Source organism: Canis lupus, chromosome 3 (genome assembly GCF_048164855.1).
Source record: "Canis lupus baileyi chromosome 3, mCanLup2.hap1, whole genome shotgun sequence".
NCBI classification, from domain to species: domain Eukaryota; kingdom Metazoa; phylum Chordata; class Mammalia; order Carnivora; family Canidae; genus Canis; species Canis lupus.
This window is the reverse complement of record NC_132840.1, coordinates 30,718,113-30,741,473: the sequence shown is the minus strand read 5'-3', so window position 1 is coordinate 30,741,473 and position 23,361 is coordinate 30,718,113. Positions and strand designations below refer to the sequence as shown.

Below are 23,361 nucleotides of genomic sequence, written 5' to 3'. Positions count from 1 at the left end.
CAGGAATGATGCACAGTGTGTCACATGCTCAGCATGAACCTGAGAGTGAGATCCTTCATTTCTGTATTTTTCTTGTGGCACCGTGTATGGAGTCGGGGTGCTGGGCACCCCCAGCACTGCTTAGCTTGCTGTGGCCAATGGTCCCGACACATGTTAGCCCTCTTGTGGGGCCCCCTCACAGTCAGGATGGGGAGACAGAGGCCAGAGGCAGGAGGGATGCAGGAGTGATGCCCCTCGGGATGAGAATGCGGTGGGGGGGTTCCCCAGCCTGGCCCTCACACTCCTGGGGAGGAGGCTTCTTCCTCCTTCCTCTCTGTCGTTTTGTTCTGAAGAACTTTATGGAGCACAGTGTCTGTGATGTGCAGCTCACCACTGCTGTGCACCATGGATTCTAGGGCACCCGCATCACGTCCAGAGGAAAACAGCACCCCCCAAGCGGTGGCCCCCAGCCCCACCCAGCCCCTGGGCCACGGCTCTGCCCTGTGGCTGCAGTCTACAACAGCACAGTTTGTTTATCCGCTTACCCCTCATGATGGTGGGTGCTGGTTCCCCCCCCCCGCCCCCCCGCCACGTCCCCCACCGTGCACAAGCGAAGGCAGGGCTAGTCTGGAGGCAGTGGGAGCCGGATGGGGAAGGAGGCTTCAGCCGGGGCCTGCAGGGGGCTCCTGTCTTGTGGCTGGTGGGACCCCAGCTCTGGAGGTCCGATGGCAGCTGCAGCTGGAGCTCCAGAAGGCACGGAGCCACAGCTTTAGTGACAATCTGTCACCTGTCACCTCACTCCTCCTGGGTCATCACTTGTGCTAAGCTTCCTTCAGGCTGGACAGCCTCCAGTGTGGACTCCAGGACCCTTGTCACCAGCAGAGTGGAAGGGAAAGAACATGTGCCTTCCAAGGGGATGCTAAGCTGGAGGGGCCTCTGGGTAATGAGCACCGCCCTCCTGTTTGAGAAAAACACCCAGGGCAGAAAGGGGCCCAGCAGCTGGTCCCCGCCCCCTGCGCCCCCAGGGATACACTCCTGTGCTTTGAGATCTAAAGGAGGCAGACTGGTGAAGGGAGGCTGCAGGGTAAGCCCCCATCGCTCTTGGTACCCATCAGCCTCTGCCCCCCATGGGCACCCCGGGCCCCAGGGCTCTCAGGGTAACTGCCTTGAGGGTGGCTGGTGCCTCACCCCACGCAATCACCCCCTGTGTGCCTCAGTGTCCTCATCTGTAAAATGGGATAATAGCCACATCCACCTGAGGCCCACATGAGGATTAAAGCAAACCTCATCACCCTCTGGCCACAAAGCAAGAGATGCTTCCGTGTTTGGAGATCAGCTGCTCTTTACCCATCCAGCCCACCCCCTGCTTGAAGCCTCCAGACAGGGAAAGGGGTCTTCCCTGCCTGCCCTCCAGAGGGGACCTGATCTGTGGTGGATTGGGCTGTCCCCTCCCTCCTTTGCTCAGGCCTCCTGAAGCTCCAGGGAGGGGCTGACCCATCACAAGGTCCCAGGACCCCAGGAGGTTGATGGGACATGGGCCCCTGGGGGGGAAGGAGGGGCCTGTGGGACCCACCCCCTGCCCTGGCCCATCCCTCCCTCTGTCTGGCTCCCTGTGCCTGGGGTCTCCCTCCTTGGGGCTGTCTTAGGGGGATGGGGACGCTGCCCCTGGAGAGTGCCTCCCCCCAGACTGCCAGGAGGTCCAGGGGCAGGAGCCTCCCCTGCCAGCAGCTCCCCTCCAGGTGTGCTCCACGGAAACCCTGGCACAGAAGGAGGCTGATGGAGAGGGGAGGGCGAGGTGAATATGTCAGTTTATCCCAACACAAGCAGTGACCTGTCGGGAGTTGGGGGGGTGGGACGGGAAATATTTGGGATGACTGAGCTGCTGGCCCTTTAAGGCTCCTGTAACAGGACACCTCTGGCCGGCGCGCGCTTCCACGCTCCACGCTCCAGCCTGACTGTGTGTCCCCCTCCCTCCCCCTTCCCACGCTAGTCCCAGTTCAATCTGCTGAGCAGCACCATGGACCAGATGAGCAGCCGCGCGGCCTCGGCCAGCCCCTACACCCCGGAGCACGCCGCCAGCGTGCCCACCCACTCACCCTACGCGCAGCCCAGCTCCACCTTTGACACCATGTCGCCTGCGCCGGCCATCCCCTCCAACACCGACTACCCTGGTCCCCACCACTTCGACGTCACCTTCCAGCAGTCCAGCACGGCCAAGTCAGCCACCTGGACGGTGAGTCGCACCCCTGCTCCCGAGGGGCATCTGTGGGCTGTGAGGGTGGGAGGGGTGATCGTCCCGCTCTGGGCAGCGAGGGAGGGCCGGCCAGGTGTCCACACGGGTTCCTGCCTGGCCCCCCGCAGTAAGCAGTGAGCCGGGAGGAGCATAGGGCAGGAGGCGGGTCTGGGGCCGGGCAGTCTGGGCGTGCCCACCTCTCGGACGTGTGGCCCCAGCGGCCAGCCTCCGCAGAGCCCCAGAGGGGCAGACGTGGCTCCTGGGTGAGGTCCATGGGGCAGAGTCCGACCATCATCACCAAGACCCTCGGGTGTCGAGGTGGGGCTTGAATCCCGTCTTGGGTGAGCATGAGGTCCACAGAGGCTGCCTCCTCCAGGTAGAGTGCATGGGCAGGGAGGTCTGATGTCTGCTGGCTGGCAGCCTCTGGGTTGTCACCTCCGAGCAGGGGATGAGACTGGGAGTTGGGGGTGGATCCCCGGCACCTGGGACTCAAGTCTTCAGGTCTTGCCGCCTGCGCTCTGGAGGATTCTGGCCCCTGGTGGGGATTTTCCCAGCTTGGATGGTGGCCCGCACCCCTGTGGCCTCCCTTGGGGTGCTCTGAGTTTACGTTGACTCTTGAAACCGCCCAGCAACCCACCAGGTGGAACCTGTTATTGTCCCATTTTACAGCTGTGGAAACAGGCAAGGGGCGGGGGTAGTCACTGGCTCGAGAGAAGCAGGTGGTTAGTGCCCCCCTCCGCCAGGACCCGGTGGCTAAGCTTCCTGGTTTGGGGACTTGAGGTTCCTTTTTTTTTTTTTTTAAAGATTTTATTTATTTATTCATGAGAGACACAGAGAGAGAGGCAGAGACACAGGCAGAGGGAGAAGCAGGCTCCATGCAGGGAGCCTGATGTGGGACTTGATCCTGGAGTCCTGGGATCACACCCTGAGCCAAAGGCAGCGCTCAACCACTGAGCCACCCAGGTGTCCCAAGGGGCTCCAGGTTCCTAACCGCTTCCCCCCACTGTCCCCACTACAGCTGGGAGAGGAAGAGGCTGCCAGACATGCCCAAGGCGGCCCGGGCGCAGCAGGGATGCTGAGACCCCCCAGGACAGACCATAGGCTCCTCTGAGGGTGGGGCTCACAGGGCACTGGCAGGAAAGGCAGCCCCAAGGACGGTCCCGGTGTCCTGCCCCCACACCTGAAGAGGACAGAGTCTTGCCTGGCACCTGCCCCGTGGACCCTAGCAGGCCCTGGCTGTGGGCAGCGTCACCTCCAAGGACCAGCAGCTCCATAGTCTCCCCCAGCCCCTGGAAATGGGACCCTGGAACAGACATATGTCCATGCAGGGGGCCGAGCACCAGCTCTCCCGCTTTAAGAACTGGGTCTCCTGATCCCCATCCCCTCCGGGATCCTGCTGCCCCGCTGGCCAGGTTGTGGTTTTCCCACGCTCCTGGGAGGCTGGAGAGGGGGTGGAACCAGCAGGAGACCCAGTGAGGCTCCGCAGGGGCCAGTCTGGGTCTGGGATCCAAGCCCTCCCCCCACCTCGCCCTACGGGCCGCTGTCTCTGGTTCTGGCCGTGGCCATGGGCCCCCAGACCCTCACCCATCGCTGAGGTGAGGCTTAGCTCCACCTCAGGGCTTCCAGTGGCGGAGTAGGCACCTGGTCCAGGGCCCCCACCCTGTCATCCTCATTTGTGAATTTTTCCAGTAATGCCCCTTGTTGCTCCTTAGAGGGGATGCTGTCTGTACAGCACAGGTGAGCACAGTAGGAGCTGTGTGTCACGTTATTATTTCCTTAGCAGCAGGGCTGGGAGTGGGGTACCATAGAGCTGGTCCTCCTGGGTATGGTTGTTCGGCTGCAGGTGCACCTGCTGGAGGCTTCTCTTACTGCTATAGGGTCCTGGTCCCCAGTCCCTAGATTGGAAGTTTGGCTATGTGGCTGTAAGCCAGGTCAGGAGGCACCCAAGGCATCCCCACATTGCACACCTCTGGTGACAGGAGGCTCACTCCCTCTCCTCTTTGATGTTCATACTGTTCCCTAAGCCCTTTCTCTTACCTCTCAGGGAAGGGTCCCAGCCCCTCCTGCATCAATACTGTCACCAAGGCCTGAGCTGCTGGACCCCTGGGAATCTAGGCAAGCCCTGGAGGGGGGTCCTGGCTCGCTCTCGCGCTCTCTCTCTCCATCTCTGCTATTTAGGGATGCTGGTGGGGTCTTTGCAGCGTCTCGGGGACTTGGAGTGCCTTGGATGGTCTGAGCTGGTCCTCAGGGAGGGATAGAAGCTGCCCCTCTGCTGGCTATCCCCCTGCCCCCACCTGGGGCCTCTGTCAGGCCCCCTCAGTTGCTTCCACCTCCCCTGCCAGAGATGTGGTGTCAGGTCTGGAGGACCCCTGGCGTGGTCACGGTTTCTAGAGTGGTCTGCCCTGGCCAGCCATACTGGGGGCAGAGGTGGCTTACCTGTGCCCAAGTTCTAACCACCCCTCGCCCTGATACCCGCCCCCCCTGCCCGGGCCCTCGGCTGGCACACAGAGCTCTCCCTCCCCAGCCCCCATCAGTACAGGGGTGGAGGTGGGGACACACATTGATAATGAGATTTTTGGCACCTTGGGTCTCTGGGAGAGACCGCCCGCGAGCTCCTTTCCCTGCCCGGGGAGGGGGCGGGCAGGCTCACCATGCAGGATGGGGACTGCCGGGCAGCCCGCCTGCTCACAGCTCTGGGGGTCTGGCTGCGCGGCTGCTGCCCAGACTTGCTTCCCGGGCGTGCTGTCTGGGCTCCGCAAGGCGCCATGCGTGGCCCCCGCCATGCCAGCCGGCTGGTAACTGATAGATAATTCATATTTTTCTCAAGTATGATTCCAAATTGACTGTTGCCTTTGGTCCTGCCCTTGCTTGGGAAAAACACCCTCGACAGGCCCCAAGGGATCACAGCTGTTAATAGGGTCTTTGGCTTCTGCCTGGCTGAGGCCCCCCACAAGTGTCCCAAGGTTTCACCTCCGTGCTCCTAGGGCGCTGACAGAGGGAAGGTGTGTGTGCAAATGCACAGGCACGAAACACCTCACACACATGCAAAGACGTGCACATGCTACATACATACACACGACTCCATACATGCACACGTGCACACAAACATGCGTGCTCACCTCTTCTGGCCGCTACCCAGGGCTGGAAAACTCCTTCCCGTGGAATCCAGGAGGGATGCATTATGTGTAACTGAGCAGCTGGAGGAGGAATGTGTGTTCAGCCTCCAAGATCATAACCCGGGGACCAGGGGCAGGACGTGGTGGCAGTTTGACTGGCAGCGCCCAGGTCCCAGACCTGCTGTGGAGCCGTGGGCCTGGGTCCAAAAGTGGGAGGTAGCCTGATGGGTCACTGTGGGACAAACGAGCTGGCTCCTGGGACCACTTAGAACAGCACCTGGAGCCTGGGGACACCCCCCCCCCTTCGCAAATTGCTGCTCCTGAGCCATCCTAGCCAGGGCATGTCCTGTGTCGGGGTTGTCCTGTGTCGGGCTCTCCAGGGCTCTGGGGGCTTCGGGGAGGGACAGACACCGAGTGGTCAGGGCTGTGCGTGGGGGCTGGCATCCATGGGCACTGATGCTCTTTGGACTGGTAGGTGGTGGAACCCGGCCAGGGATTGGTGTTTGCACCCTTGTCCCAGTGCCAAGCCCTCCCTGGCACACTGGGGCCTGGCTTCTGGGCCCTGACGGCCACTCCCTTCCTGGGCCCCCCAGGGATTGGCAATGACACGGACAGCTGGTCCCAGGAGTCCCAAGAAGCTGCCCGTGAGAAGGGCATCTGGATGCTATCCAGCCCTGCTCCATCCCCTGCTCCTAGGCTGAGCCTTGCCAGGGAAGGGGACTATCCTTGGGGACTGGTAGGTTTGGGAGGGGGCTCCGAGGTCAGCTAGCCATGGCTGGAGACCTGGCCCAGCCAGGCAGTGTGAGGCATGCAGGTGGGGTGCACACAGGCATGATGGCTCAGCGAGTCCCTGGGCGGCCTCCATGCAGCCTGCCAGCCTGGACACAGCTCCGTGAATGTACGAGTGCCAGTCCGTCCGTCCGTCCTGGGGCTGAGCCAGGCACACAGGGCGAGCGCAACCCTCCTGGCTGGGGAGGGTCCTGTGGGAGGCAGGTGGGGACGCACAGAGGCTCTGCACAGAGTTCCTGGTAGAATGTGGCTGAGTCAACACTAATGGATTTGGGAGAAAACTTTCCAGCGCCTTGGAGGTTTGCAAGCAGGAAAATAATAGTGGAGGTGTCCCAACATGATCACGGTATCAATTGTGTTATCCTAAAAGTTTATGGAATGCATAAGTGGAATTAATACCTTTTACTGGCACCAGAAGCAATTACGTGTATTTAAGGGCCAGGGAAGAGCTCTCACAGTGTCTGTTGTGGAGACAGGATGAGGAGCAAGCAGGGGAGATTGCAGGGATTGCTTGCGTGATGGGGAGCTCCAGGGGCAGACTCGCTCCTGCAGGCTGGCCCTGCTCCTAGCCTGCGCCGTGCACGGCCTCGTCTCTCTCCGTCCTCTGCAGGTGGAGCCCCTGGGCCTGCTGGTCATGGAACTTGGCCTTGGAAACCCCAGTGGGGCTGGGAAGGGCGCCAGCCCTGAGTCCTGGGGGCCGAGGGGTGCACCAGAGGCGGCCTCCACCTCGCCCCACCTGGGCTCTTATGGGGGATGCAAGGGAGAGCCCCTGGGGGGTACGAGACCCGTCCACAGGCTTGGAGCTATGGGTCGGGCACGATATAATCACTGCTTTATGAAGAATCATTTGTTTTCTGAGACGTCCCGAAAATGGGTATAGCTCCATAGATTCTAGATTGTCTTCCTAGCAGTCCTGACTGTAGCCAGTACCCTCCCCGCACCTCCCAGAAGCCATGCAGCAGCCCTGGTGAGGACCCCAGGGCTCAGGAAAGGCTGGAGCAGTGGGGATCAGGGGCCTGACCCCAGGCTTTTGTCAGGCAGCTAGTGGGGCCCCGGGAGAGTAGACAGCCTTCTCCCAGCTCCAGGGATGCCCCAGGACCCCCGTGAGCCACTGGCAGGAGAGGCTGACCCTCAGAGGACCAGGGCACCTGGGGCCCAGAGTGGGAGGTGCCTGTTTGCAGGTGGTGAGTGACTGACATCTGCCACTACACCTGAGAGAGTAGACCCGCCCGCCTTCACTGCCTGTTATTTATTGACAAATGACAATCCTTTGAGAGCACTTTATGATTCGAACACTCCAGGCTGACCAGGAAGGGCTGTGGGGCCCGGGAGCTGGGGAGCCAGACCTGGGACTCGACCCTCCCCTCCCCTCCCTGCACATCTCCCAGGCCCGGCTCCACACCTGTGTCTGGACCCCATTATAGGGGGAAGCCTGTCCTGGAACCGGTTGGAGGCTGCATCCCAGGTGTCCTGCAGCTTCAGCCTGTGGGACTCTGAGTGAGGGGCTCGGCTGAGCAGCCCGTGGAGCCTTTCTGTGGTCAGTTGTGGGGGAAATCTGGGTTGGATTTCCTTAGATCCCAAACTAGGAAGCCGAGCTCAAGTTCCTGGATCTGAGGCCCCAGACTTCTTCCCCCAGCCAGGGCTTCATCATCTCCAGATGGGGAAGCCCCTGGGCTCATCTGGGATTCTGGATGGGCCATAGGCTCCTATGAGGGCAGGAAAGCCCCCTGGAAAAAGTGACCAGCACTCCTGGCTTTAGTGAACTGGAAGTTCAGCGGTTGTCAGGGGACCCGCAGTGGCCTAAGCCCAAGGTCCCCCTGGGATTGCAGACCTGTGTCCTCCACCGTGGCCATGTACCATGGGGCGCGGAACCCTCTCCCCTCCTCTAGTACTCCTCTGTGAGGGGCTGTGGGGAGGATGAAGGGAGGTCCCCTCGGCCCATCACCACCTAGTACCAGGAGCCACTGCCCTCTGCAGGGGGATCGTGTGTTTTACCCTCGTGCCTTGCTGGGCATTTCAAGTTTCAATGAAAATTTCGATTCCAGCCAACCATTGCCTTAAAAGCTGGAAAATGACCACCCCCTTCCCAACCATGTCCAGGGCGCCCCAGAGCTCTCTAGAGAAGCAGTGGGCTCTTCTCCTGCTGGCTCCCAGTGGAGTTTATTTAGAGTGAAGAAATAACACTCACCACTCCCTGGCCAGAGGGCATATCCGTAACTGTGGTGCTGAACGGGAGACTTCCCTGGAGCTTCTGTGGCAGGAAGGCCAGAGGCAGGACAGCCTGTGTGCAGGAGCTGACACCTGGCTCTCAAGCCCATCCTGAGCACCTGCCCACCCCCCACCCCCTACTGTGGCCCCAGCCTGGCTAAACCCCCGCCACACACACACACACACACACACACACACACACACTCCCCGAGCTAGAGCTACTGGCAGCTAGGCCAACTCCAGCCCAAGGCCATTTGGAAGCTTCAGGGCACTGGGGGAAGGAGCTGGCCCCTCCGTGCCTGCACTCAGCAGACCAGTAGCAGTGTCCAGAACAGTGTGCCTACAGTTGGAGGATCCCAGGGCTAGCATTGCAGTAGAAGATGCCTAGCACCAAGAAGTTGGCCCTAGCACCCTGCCCAGGAGGACTGACCCCGAGGATCACCACATGGACAAGGCCAAGCCAGCTCAAAAGGCCACAAGTCAGGTGGAGGTGAGAGTTATAGGGAGCTCTTTCCCCTGGCAATTGAGAGGACCCTCTGTGGTGAGCAGAGCCGGGCTAGTGGCCAGCCGCCCCCCTCCGTCCCCATGCCGTGTAGCTCTGTGGCCTGGCTCACAGCCCTGCTTGCTGGTTCCTTGCCAGAGCGTTTTCCCTACGGGGCCAGCCAGCGGAGTGTCTGCCTTCTCCAGGAGACCAGGACAGACAGGCACGGGCTCTCCAGCTGCCAAAGTTAGAAACCAAGTTCATAGGCAGAGGAACCGGTGTTTGGACCCGGCCGAGGCAGATCTTGGTGCTTCAGATGCAGCCACCATTTGTGCCCTTGGAGCAGGAGGGTGGCTCCTGGTGGGAGTGCTAGGGCTCTCCGCAAGCGCAGCTGTGTCCCCAAAGACACAGCTGTGTCCCCAAAGCGCAGCTGTGTCCCCATGTCCTGCTTACCCACTCCATCCCCATAAATTTTTCAATTTATGTAAAAAGCAAATGCTGGCCCATAATCTACAATTAGATAATTCACATACGGTTCATCAGGAGTTGGCTTCATTTTAGAATATAATTTTACAATTCAATTTAGACTTCACTAAACAAAGGCATCTACTTACTAATTTTCCTAATCTAACTAGATAGCTACAAATTGATAGGGTTCAAATACATTGTAGTATGGCTATACCTTCAAGACAGTATCAAGACTTTATTTTCTAAAGTGGATGATTATCAGTATCCACATACCCATGGTAATGTTAACATTTCGCACTTCTTTACACATTAATTTGCTTAATCCACAACAATCCTTTGAGTTTGCCATTATTCCTATTTTATAGATGGAGAAATTGTATAAGCACCAATGAAACAGATGCTGTATATAATTTTGTCAGGTTCTGGGGAAGTTCTTAGTATTCTAGAAAAAAAAATCAGTTAGTGAGAAATTAATATTGCTAAGTAAATAGGGTTTGAGGCTGGATGTCTTGGTTACAAAGGAAGAATGGAGGGAGGGCCAGAGTTTCACACACTGCTCCTGAGCCACATCTGGGACCCAGTGCCCCGGTCACCGAGGCCAAGGACAGGTCCTTGCCACTGGTCCCCTTGCCCCTGACCCCAGAGGAAGAAGCACATCGCATCTGGCACCCCTGCCCTTGCTTTGTCCCGTCACATGCCTCTTAGTGTCTTCATGGACCCAGGTCAAGCCTAGTAGTGACAAAGGGAGCTTAGGGGTGTCAGTGCTGCTCTGCCCCTACTTAGCTCGCAGCTTTTGGAAGCAAGGCTCTGGTGACAGTGCATGACCTTGAGGGTGGAGACCAGGTGTGCATGGACCTGGCATGAAGGAGGAGTGAGTGTAAGTGGTGGCGTCCAGGGTGGCCCCGGGAGCCCTGGAGAGAAGGCGGGGTAACTATACCCTGTCACGGGGCTCACTGTCTCCACGTCATTACTGCAGCCCAGGAAGCATCCCCAGACCCACCGGGGCCCTCCGTCCCCTCTGGGCACCACTGTGTCTCTCCTGCCTGGGTTGCTGCTGTGGGGCTCCCTCCCCACCTCACCCGGTGCCTGGTATCCACCTGCCTCTCTCCTGGGTCAGTAGGGTCACCCACTTAGCATGGGATGGAAGCCACTGGAAGGTGTCCCTGCCAGCCTCCAGCCATGTGTGGGCAAGGGACTGAGTAGGCCCAAGGCCCTGTGGCCTGGAGGCGAAGCCAAGAAGTGGGTGCTCTCCATCTCCCAGGGCACAGAGTCCAGGGCTCCTGATCTCTTGTTGGGGACCGGGCTCTAGGATGTGCCCAGGCAGGCTGCTCAGGCCAGCCTCTCCAGGTAGGCAGCTTCTGGTCCACAGCTTCTGGGGACGCTCCTGGACAGCGGTCAGAGTCACTCTGCACCTGCAAAGCCTGTTTTTGCCTCCATCTCTGGGCTCCAGTGAGGGGATCCCCCGCTGTTCAGTCTGTGGGCAGATGTATCCGTGTCCTCCCCCAGCCAGGAGCTCTTGTGGGATCAGAACAGCCTTCTTCCTCGGGCACATCTGCAGAGCCGGCACTGGCTGCTGCCCTACAGGTGTCCTGGAGCTCCCCGGAGCCACCAACCATCAGTCCTGTGGCCACAATGGGGTGTTGGCTGTGGGTTTCCTTGTGCATGGACCCCGGGTACTCTGAAGTGGGCTGGGGTGATTGTTTCAGGTTGGCCTCGTCCCTGCTGTCCCATCCAGGCCTCCCTGACATGTGTCAGAGCCCACCCCATGCTCCCAACAGCTCTCCAGGAGTGGGAGAGGCCAGCAAGAAGGGGTGAAGCAGTGTGGCTTATGTCACCTGGGAGGCCCCTCATTACCTGGAAGTAGAAAGGGACCCAGGAGGACTGTCGGGGTGGGGGTGGGGCTGTTGGCCTGGGCTGGAGGATTGCTGTATGAACCCACAGAGGTTCTCTAGGAGAGATGGGTCTGTGGCCTTGGGTAAGTCCTCAGGGGTCCATAACCAGAGAGGACAGAAATGTGGCTCTGCACGCACGCATGCAAGCACGGGAAGCAGATAAAAGTGGGCTATAAAAAAAATCATTTAAAAAATAAAAGCCCCCCCCTTGCAGGCCCCGTCTTCCAGAATCTGTTGTAACAGATTCGCCCAAGCTGGTTAACGGTATTTGCGGTTTGCAAGATGCTACACGTCCCTGGAAAATGACAGACAACTTATTATCACCTCTCCACTGTCCTGTCCAAACCTGCCCGTGCCGGGCACCCAGCTGCTGGGGAGTGGGTGCGAGGAAATTAACAGCCACAGAGCCGCCGCGCCTGCCACCCGCCACCCCCGCGCCAGCCCTGCCAGGCCCTGGGCTCCCAGCCAGACGGGGCCCATCCTGGACTGTGGTGGGAGGAGGGCAGGAGAGGGGGAGGGTCTGGGTGGGGGAGGGCAGGGATGGGCACACACCAGCATTTGGGCAAACCGTTTCCTGCAAGCTCGGAGGAATACACGCATCCCAGAGCAGACAAGTCCAGGCGGCTCTGTGTCAACAGCCGAAGATAAATAAGATTTTATCAGCTCAGAATCTGTTGAAACACATCCATCTAGCGGTTCTAGGGAAGGAGAGGTGAGAGGGAGGGAGAGAGAGGAAGTGTCTTCACGTGACCTTTTCTATAGAGTAGACAGGACCCGGGAGTCTTCCTCCAGGAGCTACGGGGAGGGGGGAAAGGAGCTAGCTGAAGGGTGGGGGCTCACACCCTCTGAGACACAGGCCCTTCAGTGTCCAAGTCTGTCACCTCCTACAGGCCCCCACCCTGACCCCACCCCAAGTCTGACCATCCCAGGCCCCCCTCCCAAGCGCCCCTCCTGCCCCTGTAGCCCAGCCAGATGCTTCCAGGTGGAGGGAAACCTCAGGCATCCCTCCAACGCGGCTCAACCCCAACCTGGCCTGGCATCTGTGGGTTCAACCCCTGCAGGGGTGGGACTGGCGGGTGTTCATGCCCAAGGCCACATTAGCAGCCAGCTGCGGGTGGCACTGGGTTGGGGCCAGGCCCAAGGCTGGAGGTGGCCTTGAGAGGGACCCGGAGGGAGGAAGCGGCGAGCACCCTCCTCGTGTGTCCAGGCGGCCGCACTCGCGGTGCAGGCGGCTCCGGCTCCGGTACCGCGGACAGCTCCCGGCGGCTCCTCCCCGAGGCGGGGCGTCCCCGGCGCTCTCCTGGGGCCTCGGGTGGGCGAGTCCTGACCTGAGGAGCACCCGTGGGCGCCCCCACCCGCTGGGCTGCAGGACCTCGAGAGGGGCTGGCGCACCGTCTCCGCCCGCACTCGGAGCCCCAACCCCGCTGTTGGGACCCGGCCAAGCTGTCCCCGCAGTCTGGGCTGTGCCCCTAGCCCTGCTCCATCCCGGCTGGTGCTGAGCCACAGGCTGTGGAGGGAGCACCAGGTCGGGGGACTGAGTGATGGGAGACCACTGGCTGGTCGCTCCGGGGAGGGGACTGCAGGGCCTGCCCGCCCCTGGGGACACTCTCAGTCCTGCTCACAGAGGGACAAGGAACTGTCCCACCCAGGAATGACCACGGCGCACTAACAACAGGGTCTAAGGGTGGCAGTTGTAGTAAGTCACCGGGCCCTCCTCCTTCAGGCCTGGGAGAGGCTTGTCCAGTGGTTTACAGCATCCCAGCAGCCAAGCATCAGAGCCAGACCCGGGACCCCGGCCAGACTTCAAAGGCCCGTGACCATGACCTGCCCCTCCCAGGCCAGGCCTGTTTCTCAGCATGTCTGCACCCACCCAGGGACGAGACAGGCCCCTCTCTGAGCGTCCTCTGCATGTACCCTCTCACCCCAGGGCACCTCACTCACTGGACACCTCTTGTAGGCCCTCCTGGGGTCCCGGCTGACCCTGCAGGGGGCGAGGATGCCCTCTAGAATCCAGCAGCTGATGCAGGAGGGCCGGTCCCACTGCTCACCCGCTGAGGCCGGCCAGCAGGAGCCAGCACCAGAGCTGTGTGCTTTCACATGCAAGGCTCCAGTAAGTCTAGATTCTTCTGGGGCTTGAAGGGGCTTAGTGAGTCTAGGGCCTGGCAAACAATAGGCACTCAACAAATGCTTGCTGAGTGCATGGCTGTCTGGATCCCGGCTTCACCCTCTCATTAGTTGTGTTCAGGTCCCTGCAGTCCAGTGAGGACTCATGGTTCCCTGTGGGGCCCTCCTCCACCAGGGACACCCCCTGGGTGACTGCTCTCATGCGGAGTCGCTCAAGTGCCTCCAGGATGCTTGCCAGACAGTTCCCTGCCTGAAACTACCTGCACCTTGTCTGAGAGTCAGAGACCAGTCCTGAAGCCTCACTTGTGGGTGGACAAGGGAGCTGGGTGCTCAACTCACACCGAATGCTTGCTTTGGGCTGGGCTGCTGCTGCTCTGGGCACAGTCCTTGGGGGGGGGTGCTCAGCCTATCCCCCAAACTGGTGCTTTGGGGAGTGAAGGGGAAGCATTTGTACTGATGGGGACACTGGAGCTCAGCGGTCACCCCTGGGAAGAGGCTGCCCCCCACTCTCCATGGGACTCCCGAGCCCACCTTTCAGCAGCCCTGGTTTCTGCTTTTCCCCGGCAGTGCTTCACCCCTACCCCCAGGGTTGTGCGGGATCATTCTCTCCTCCCCAGAGGTGGGGGTCCCAGGTACGGGGTGGTGAGCTGCACTGGGCTCTGGGGACCCCGGTGCATGGGGTACTTGTGAGGGGGTGAGCCCACTGGGCATCCAGCTCCCATCCGTGATGGGGGCGTGAGGGAAAGTTGAACAGGGTCCAGCACCCGAGGTTGCCACCAGGGATACCCCAGCCCACTTGTCCTCCTGACCCCCTTGGACTCCACTCTGGGGGTGTTTCCAGGAGGAAGCCCTGGGCAGCTCATCAGCAGAGGGGTGGCTCACACCGAGGGGCTAAGGGGTTCGAGGGCCTAGGGCAGCCCTACCCTTGCTTTTGCATACTTGGAGTTGCTGAGGATGTCAGTCCCTGAGCGCCTACCGTGTCCCTTGATGGCCAGAGAGGGGGCTCTGGTGGCCAGTGGGGGCCTTACCTTTGCAGATGAGGGTGGTAGGGCCCCCCAGCTTCCTTGGCAAATGGGGGTTGAGACCTACTCCTTCTCTGGCTCTGCCAGCAGCTCCATGCATCCAGCCTCAGTTGCCCTGACTGTACCACGGTGGGTACAGTTCCTGCTGTGAACCTTCCTCCCCAGTCTGTGGCCCAGTCTGCTTTGATGCACCACACGGTGGTGGCCAGACCCCAGCAGGCCACCTCTCAGAAGCAGTGTCTCCCAGCACAGTAGTTTCCCTGGCTGAACCATGGTGGTGTGGGGGGAAGATGGGGCACCCTTCTGGCCTTTGTGACTGGGGTAACTCCAGGTCATTGGGGCTTTGTGGGGGGGCATAGGGGTTATGGGGTGAGGACAGGAAGTGTCCTGTGAATCTGAGAACCGGAACATTCTCCATTGTGCCTGGGGGAAGGAAGCATAAGGAGCCTTGGATAGGTCCCCAGAAGCCGGTCAGCTTGGAAACCAGTGGGCACCCCTGTGGCCAACAGCTTTGAAATCAGAGCTGGCCAGGGCCCTTAGGTGGGTGACATGGTCTGCTGGGCGCTAGTCCCAGAGGAAGGGCGTCATGTGATCCTCCCTGGGACAGGGTGCCAGGCTACAGGGACTGGAGCTCTGAGGTCAGAGGGCCCTCCAGCGCAGTGGCCATGTCCGGCTGCAGAGCTCAACCCCTCAGACTTGCTGAACCCCTAGGGAGTTCCTTCGTAAAACTTGAGTGCATACGGGCACCCAGCCTGTCTCAAAATTACATGTTTCTCACCAAAATGTCCAAAAAGCCTAACTTTGGGCTTTTAAGAACTTTGATGCTGCAAATCCCCTACTGCGGCAGATCCCTATGCAGACTGGGGGGTTAAGGTCCAGAGTGGGGAAAGCCAGGCTCAGCAGGGCAGACCTGGTGCCAGTCCCCACTCTCAGCAGCTCCTCGCTTCCTGGACTTTACTGTTCTCACCTGTAAGATGGACATGACGGTGCTAACCTCTGCAGCCGCCGAGTCCAGACAGAAAGTCCAGCTGCTCTCCCTGTGCCCAAACTGGCCAGGTGCTGCGAGCAGGTGAGGGGTGCCCGGAGGAGGCACTTTGAAGGACAGTAGAGGGCGAGCAGGTCATGGGCGAGCTGGGGGCGGGACTCCTGACCCGGGTGGGGGCGCGGCGCCCGAGGGTGCTGCCTTGGGGCTGGACTGCAACCCTGCCCCCTCTGCCCCCACCAGTACTCCCCACTGTTGAAGAAGCTCTACTGCCAAATCGCCAAGACATGCCCCATCCAGATCAAGGTGTCCACCCCGCCGCCCCCGGGCACCGTCATCCGGGCCATGCCCGTCTACAAGAAGGCGGAGCACGTGACTGAGGTTGTGAAGCGCTGCCCCAACCATGAGCTTGGGCGGGACTTCAACGAAGGTGAGACCTCCAGCCCTTGTGCCCAGCGGCCGGGGTGCCGGGCAGCCTGCGGAGGGGAGAGCTGGCCTCGGACCTCCTGGCTGGGAGACAGCAATGCTGGCAGGATGGGCTCAGTGTTTCCCTGCCCAGCCCCGTCTCCTCCCAGGTGTACCTGGGGGCCCAGGGCACGGGTGCAGGCTCCCACAGGACGGCAGGCAGCAGGGCTGCCGGGCCAGGCACCCTGAGGGCACCAGGGTGGCCAGTCGGCCTCAGACCCCCCTCCCCAGGAGGCCATTGGGACCAGCCCTGTGGTCCCCAGTCTGCTGCGATGTGCCTGCCACAGGGTGGCTGGACCCCAGCTGGGCACCCCTCTGAAGCGGCGTCCCCTCCCGGCAGGACAGTCTGCTCCGGCCAGCCACCTCATCCGGGTGGAGGGCAACAATCTCTCGCAGTATGTGGACGACCCTGTCACGGGCAGGCAGAGTGTCATGGTTCCCTACGAACCTCCGCAGGTAGGCCTGGGGCCCTGCAGGTAGCCACAGGGTGGGGAGCGGCCTGTCCAAAAGCACTCATGTCACCTCAGTCAGCCAACCCACCTGTCCCCAGCGTCTCGGAGTTAAATTCTCCCATGGAGCAAGGCCCTTGCCCTCACCCCCGTGCCCTGTGCTCCCTGCATTCATTTATGGCCTCTGGAGGAGAGAGGTAGGCGGGCCACAGGCAGGGCCTGGAGGTGAGAGATGAGGCTGGTGGGAGGTGAGTGGGGTGGAGAGCCCCCATCCAGGCTCTGCTATGACCTGAAGGCAGCAGAAGGTTCTAGGTCTCCTGAGAGGGCCCAGTTGTAGTGTAGAGCTGGAGGTGGAACCAAGTGGGGTGGGGGGTGATGGTGGGTGGGCGGTGGGATGGGGGAGAGAGGTGGGCCCCAGCTGTGCATCCTGTGGGCCATGCTTCCCCAGTGGAGTGGGCACAGTGAGCCCCCATCTTTCCTTTACCTGGCTCTGGCCCCTAGACTGCAGTCAGACCCCGGGACCCCAACCTCTACCTGCCCCTCCCCACCTCCCAGACCCCCAGGAAGGGGTGTGACCACCCTGCCTGCCCTCCTTCCCCAGCCCTACTCACCTACCAGAGCTGGCCAGGCAAGCAGGACTCTCCTGCCCCCTGGTGGCTGCCATGTGCCAACAGTTCTGTGAAAGGCCAGGTTTGCCTAAGCCAGAGACTTGAGTTTGATCTCCTGACCCAGGGAAATCATGACAACTGCCCATTTTGTAGTCCTGGAATATAGAAGAACCCAGTCCGTAGTCCTGGGTTCATGCCTCAGCTGTCCACGGACTCCCTGGGAAATGGGCAAATGTGCTGAAGATGTAGGTCCACTCCGATGGCTCTGGTCCGTCCCTCTGCCAGAACAGTGCCATGCACCCTTCTGCCCAGGAGAGCCCACAGCAAGCAGAACCCTGTGCACCTGCTCGCCCATACCCAGCCTCCAAGGCTTGACTTCTAATCTGTGTTAGGGGTGATGGCTGGAGCAAGCAGACCACAGGACTCTGCCTCCAAGAGCCAACACAGTACATGGCAGTCAGTGGATGGATGGATGGATGGATGGATGGATGGATGGATGGATGGATGGATGGCCGGCTGGGCAGGTCGATGGGTGGATGGTTTGGATGGTTGGATGAATAGATGAGTAGGTGGATGGAGGTGGATAATTTTGATGGATGGATAGATGGATGAGTGGACAGAAAGTGGATAGATAGATGGACAAGTAGGCGGATGGGTGGATGGTTTGGATGGATGGATGAGTAGGTGTGTGTGTGGGTGAAGATGGATAGAGGTGGATGGATGAATGGAGGTGGATAATTTGCATGGAGGTGGATGAGTGCATGCAAATGGCTGGCTGGCTGGCTGGCTGGCTGGCAGAGGACCACAATGCAAGGGCTGCCTCCACCCCATGCCTACCCAGAGTCAGGATCTCCCACCTCAGTGGTTTGGGGCCTGTGTGCTGACAACACAGCCGTCCCCCCACTTCTCCTGTGTGTAGGTGGGGACAGAATTCACCACCATCCTGTACAACTTCATGTGCAACAGCAGTTGTGTGGGGGGCATGAACCGGCGGCCCATCCTCATCATCATCACACTGGAGACCCGGGAGTGAGTCTGCTGGGAATGTGGGGTGGGGTAGGGCTGGCTGGGGGCTTGAGGCAGTGCTCCCGGGGTCTGGACACGGTAAGGGATGGTACAAGCTCTGGGAAGGGGAGTTTAAGGAGGGATGGACGCCCTCCCTGGCTGCAAAGGAGACTTGAGGGGGATCTGGTGTCCCAGGGTGGCTGGGTGCTCAGCCTTCACCCTCAACTCATCAAGACCCCCCTGTGCGAGGTGGGTGGGGAGGGTGAGCAGGGCTGGCAGGGCTGAGGACAGGCCCCCGAAGCTCATGGTTCTGGCTGTGCCCCTCCAAACCCGCCAGCGGACAGGTGCTGGGCCGCCGGTCCTTTGAGGGCCGCATCTGTGCCTGTCCTGGCCGAGACCGCAAAGCCGACGAAGACCACTACCGTGAGCAGCAGGCCCTGAGCGAGAGCGCAGCCAAGAACGGGGCCGCCAGCAAGCGCGGTGAGTGGGCTGGGCTGGGGCATGGGGCCGCCCAGGGTGTCAGATGGAGCTGGACCTCCCTCCGGGTGCGAGCCTGCAAGCCATGTGGCCGCCCTGGCTCCAGCTCCACCCAGCATGGTCCCACCCCGGGGGCAGGTATCCCTATGGCTTGACCTGCCCACCCCTGAAGCCTCTCCCTGCGTCCCCCTGCAGCCTTCAAACAGAGCCCCCCTGCCGTCCCTGCCCTGGGTGCCAACGTGAAGAAAAGAAGGCACGGGGACGAGGACGTGTACTACATGCACGTGAGTGTCCTCTGTCTGCAGAGCACACGCTGGGGCAGTGGGGAGGGGCCCTGGCCTAACTCTGAGAGCTGAGACCCTGGGCTCTGCAGGCAGCAGGCCGGGTGGCCCTGGGAGAACTAGCTCCCGGAGAGCCAGACTGCAGGGAATGGGGGTCCACCCAGTCAGCGACTGTGTGTGCTGCTGCTCCCCCAAATGCAAGAAGTGTCTCTGAAACAGGGAGGATGCAGACCCCTCCAGGGGGACAGTGCGTTAGGGGTCACAGAATCCTGAAGTCTGGCAGGCACAGCACTGCGACCCCAGTTTATACAGCTGTCACGTGGGTCAAACTACCCACAAGCTTTGCCAGGACGGGTCTTCTATCATGTGAACTTGTTTTTTCACTCTCTCAAGAATGAGTCCCTGATTCTCCAACCCCTGTATGTGTTGGGTGCCCCCACCCCAGCACCCGGAGTGTGTAGAGCCCCAGGGATAGGGGAGTGGGGGTGCTCACTGGGCCCCAGACCTGCCCCTGGGGAAGAGGATACTAGGGAGCTCCGTGAAAGGAGAGATGCTTCGCTGCAACCTGGGGTTCCCCCGAGGCCCCCCAGGGCCCTGTGCAGAGGGTCCTCCTGTCTGTGCTCAGGTGCGGGGCCGAGAGAACTTTGAGGTCCTGATGAAGGTCAAAGAGAGCCTGGAGCTGATGGAGCTGGTGCCACAGCAGCTGGTGGACACGTACCGGCAGCAGCAGCAGCAGCAGCTCCTGCAGAGGCCGTGAGTGCAGCCCTCCAGCCCCGGCCCCCCCCTGCTGACACCTGGTGGGAAGGGCGAACACGTCCACAGCAGCACCACAAGTCCCTTCCCCAAGGACGTGGGCGCCCCCAGGACAGGCACCCAGGGCCCCCACTTGGCATCCCCCTCCCCCTGGGAGCCTTCCGTGTACCATGGCCGTGTGGGCCACCCCTCACCGCTCCCAAGGTGGGGGGCCTCCTCCTAAGTGTCTGCTGACCGGAAGGGGAGGGGTGGAGGTCAGAGCTTGGCCACCCATGGGCTGACTGCGGGCTGATTGCAGTGGCAGAACCGGCTCTAACCTCCCTCCCGCCCGTGGCCGGGTCCTGCTGGAGGGCAGACCAGGGGCTGTCGGGCCCAGGTCTGGGTGGGACCGCTGGGTGAGGGAGGCCCCCCCCACAGCACGGGGCATCATGTGGAAATGACCAGGAGCTGTTGCTGTCTGAGCAGGAGCCACCTGCAGCCCGCTTCCTATGGGCCCGTCCTCTCGCCCATGAACAAAGCGCACGGGGGCGTCAACAAGCTGCCCTCTGTCAACCAGCTGGTGGGCCAGCCCCCCCCACACGGCTCAGCAGCCGGGCCCAACCTGGGGTCCATGGGTGAGTGGCTCGGGCAGTGGGGGCATAAAGTGGGTAGGGGAGGCCCTGAGGGTAGGTCCGGCTCCAGACCCAATTGCCCAGCTCAGGGCTCCCGACGGCTTCCTCCCACCAGCAGCTGCTGTCCACGGATGGGTGGCACAGCCACAGACAGTCCCCCTGTCCATTCCCTATCGTGGGGAGGTCAGCACCGTGCTAGCTTCCCAGTTGTGTGGGGCGGGAGACGCCTGACCCGGCTGGCTCTGACAGTCCGGCTTGCCACCTGCTAGGCCCCGGAATTCTCAACAACCACGGCCACGCCCTTCCAGCCAGCAGCGAGATGAATGGCAGCCACAGCGCCCAGTCCATGGTCTCGGGGTCCCACTGCACCCCACCACCCCCCTACCACGCCGACCCCAGCCTGGTCAGGTATGTGGGCTGCTGGGCAGCGTGCAGCTGTCTGCCTGTCCTCACGCCCGTCCACTGTACCACCTTGAGAATGCACAGAGGTAGAGGAGAGGTCAGGTGTGAGCATGCAACAGGTACTCAGGAGAAAGCACAGCACACAGGGGTTCCCGGAGGGACCTTGGGCGGGCAGGGGTGCCGGGCCGGCAGCAGAGCGCCACTCCACCCCGCACTCTCTCCACAGTTTCCTGACCGGACTGGGATGTCCAAACTGCATCGAGTACTTCACCTCCCAGGGCCTGCAGAACATTTACCACCTGCAGAACCTGACCATAGAGGTAGGACCCCGCTCACAGACCAGAGCCCAGCGCCCGGTCCCAGGGCAAAGCCGGCCTCCACTTTCTGGGCCCGTCACTCTGTTTCCGGTTCTCACGGAGGGAGGGAAGGTGGGGCAATCTGGGAAAACCCTGCTTCCTGAGACCAAGCCCGACCTAGTCCCTCACGTCTGGCTTCTCACGGAGTCAGCTGCGAGGCCGGCTGTGGCTGGACGTGATCCCGCCCGGGGCCCCAGCAGCTAGACCACTCACAGACCCAGCAGCCTGGCTATTCCCAAAGCCCGGAGAATTGCCAAGGCTGGAAGGGCCTTGGAGCTGGTGCAGCTCAGGGTCACTTAGACGGGGAGAAACTGAGGCCCACAGAAGCCAAGGCACTTCCTTGCCGTATGCCCACACCCCTTATGTGTCCACCCCCTATGTGTCCTGGGTTCAGATGGTGCCAGGAAAGCAGCCTGGGCACCACAACCAAACAGCAAGGCTAGTCTCTGGCCAGACAACAATGCCAGCACTGAGTCCCTCCTAAAGTGTGAGAGACCTCACTTGCTCGTAGCCTGGGGCCCCTGAGCTGTACCACTGTCAGCCAAGGGAAGCGCAAGCCTGGAGAGCCCAAGAGACGTCACAGGGGAGAGCCCAAGAGACGTCACAGGCGTCCCAGCTCAGTAGCCAGAGCCTCCTCAGCCCCTGCTCCCCAGCCTGTTGCTCGGCCCCTGCCCAGGCCCACAGGCCAGAGGTGAGGGCTCGTCGGAGGCACTGGGGCCAGTCGCTTGGACGGCAGCCGTGCCACGTATCCACTAATGCCCTCCCCGACCCCGTTCCTCACTGGCCCCTGCTGGGCTGGTCCGGTGCATATTAACCGCCCCTCACCAGTGTCACCCCTGTGCCCAGCATGGTGGGGGAGGGCTGCAGGGGCTCAATGATCTGCTCTGGGCCCCACGGGCCATGCCAGAGAGGGCCTCCGTTGGTCACTCTGAGCGTGGTCAGGGTAGCAGGACACAGAGCCCAGGAATGACTTCACCCCTACACACACATGCCCCTTCTTAGCTCCCCAGTGCCCAGGAGTGCAGCCTTGGCTGCTGGCTTCACTGCCAGGTCACAGCTGGGGGGCGAACGGGGACCCCTGGGCAGGGCCTTCAATGGTGGCCCGCCCGTGGCTCTTGCAGGACCTCGGAGCCCTGAAGATCCCGGACCAGTACCGGATGACCATCTGGAGGGGCCTGCAGGACCTGAAGCAGAGCCACGACTACGGCGCCCAGCAGCTGATCCGCTCCAGCAGCAACGCCTCCACCATCTCCATCGGCAGCTCCGGGGAGCTCCAGCGGCAGCGGGTCATGGAGGCTGTGCACTTCCGCGTGCGCCACACCATCACCATCCCCAACCGCGGGGGCCCAGGCGGGGGCTCGGGACCTGATGAGTGGGCCGACTTTGGCTTTGACCTCCCGGACTGCAAGTCCCGAAAACAGTCCATCAAAGAGGAGTTCACGGAGAGCGAGATTAACTGAGGGGCCGGGAGGGCACAGCCCGGGGTTCACGGGACCGTGGTGTGGTATCGACCCCGAGAAGCCTTGTTGTGTCTCCTCTTCCTGTTTGTCGGAGACTGCCTCGGGAGGCAGGCCGCAGGCTGTGTCCGGGGAAGAGGCCAGGTCCACCCTGCCGGCCCCTGGACGGTGGGACTGGCGTGCCGGGGACCGGAGCCGTGCCTGGGTGTGCCATCCACCACGGGCCTCAGCCTCCTTAGGGCTCTGCTGCTCTCAAGCGAGGTCCTTCGAGATACAAGGACGGCCTCTGCTGATGGACTGCCAAAAAGTATTTTTTGATGGCTTCTGGTTCCTGGCAATGAGCAGCTCGTGATTGTATCTAAAACACGTTTATTTTTGGGTCAATGCTCCAGACCCTGTCTCTGCCCGAGGTGGGTCCCTCTGCTGGACTTGAGGGTCCGTCTGTCTCTCACACTTCAAAACACTGCAGCTACCTTCCACTTCCTGCCCCGAAAGGAAACCCAGAACTTCCCTGTAATCAGGGACTAGGGGGGAATGTGGATGCCGCGTGCACGGTCCCTCCCCGGAGGCAAGGAAACTTCTGGTCAGTTGCCACCAGCCAACACTCAGGCCAACACCACTGGCCACAGCCACCTCTCTTCGGTGACCTTCTCAGCACAGGCATGGACAGCATGCTCCTTAGATTACTGGAAATTGTCTATTTGATAAAAATGATACCCTTTGTACTTGATGGGTCAACTTTTATTTTGCTTTCATTCATAACATTCCCTTCAGGGTCCAACCTGCTGGCATTCCTGGCTTCTCAGGTCTGTATAAACAAGCTGGACTGGGAAAGCAGAGGGCAAGCCAGGTAGGGGTCACTGCTTGCCCCCCAGATGCTGTGTGGGGCCATAGAGGGGAACACTCTGTCCGCCGTCCCAAGTGGACGGCTCCATTCTCTTGGCCACATCGGCAAGTTGAGCATAAGGCGGAGGGTGGCCTTTCTCGGGCCCCAGGGAGAGTCCCTCCCAGGCGGAGGGGGCTGTTGGCAGCAAAGTGCACCCGCCGGGGGCTCGGAGGAAGGCCTCGTGCTGGGAGGGCTCCTGTCTTTCCATCCTCCCAAGGATGGCACCTGGGCAGGGGGAAGGATGCACCATCACGAGGCACCCCAAGGAGTCAGCGTGCTGGGGGCAGGCATGGGGCTGTTTTCATTTGCAAGGAAAC

At 61.1% G+C, this 23,361-nt stretch overlaps 1 protein-coding gene across 7 annotated transcripts in view; it reads left to right on the top strand.

The window, feature by feature from the left end:
- The window catches only part of TP73 (tumor protein p73), a 63,204-nt gene extending 40,321 nt beyond the window's left edge, over positions 1 to 22,883 (top strand). For 3 of the 7 annotated variants that reach the window (XM_072819957.1, XM_072819952.1, XM_072819955.1), the window contains exons 4-15: positions 1,970 to 2,212; positions 13,124 to 13,276; positions 15,538 to 15,724; positions 16,100 to 16,215; positions 17,736 to 17,845; positions 18,159 to 18,301; positions 18,494 to 18,582; positions 19,205 to 19,332; positions 19,750 to 19,946; positions 20,213 to 20,351; positions 20,572 to 20,665; positions 21,823 to 22,883. In XM_072819957.1, coding sequence (XP_072676058.1) covers positions 1,970 to 2,212; positions 13,124 to 13,276; positions 15,538 to 15,724; positions 16,100 to 16,215; positions 17,736 to 17,845; positions 18,159 to 18,301; positions 18,494 to 18,582; positions 19,205 to 19,332; positions 19,750 to 19,946; positions 20,213 to 20,351; positions 20,572 to 20,665; positions 21,823 to 22,161 — 1,938 coding nt within the window. In that variant the 3' untranslated portion in view covers positions 22,162 to 22,883. The remainder of the gene's footprint in view (positions 1 to 1,969; positions 2,213 to 13,123; positions 13,277 to 15,537; positions 15,725 to 16,099; positions 16,216 to 17,735; positions 17,846 to 18,158; positions 18,302 to 18,493; positions 18,583 to 19,204; positions 19,333 to 19,749; positions 19,947 to 20,212; positions 20,352 to 20,571; positions 20,666 to 21,822) is intronic. The other 4 variants (XM_072819953.1, XM_072819954.1, XM_072819958.1 and 1 more) reach the window with 4 other exon arrangements.
- Positions 22,884 to 23,361: the final 478 nt, after the last annotated feature.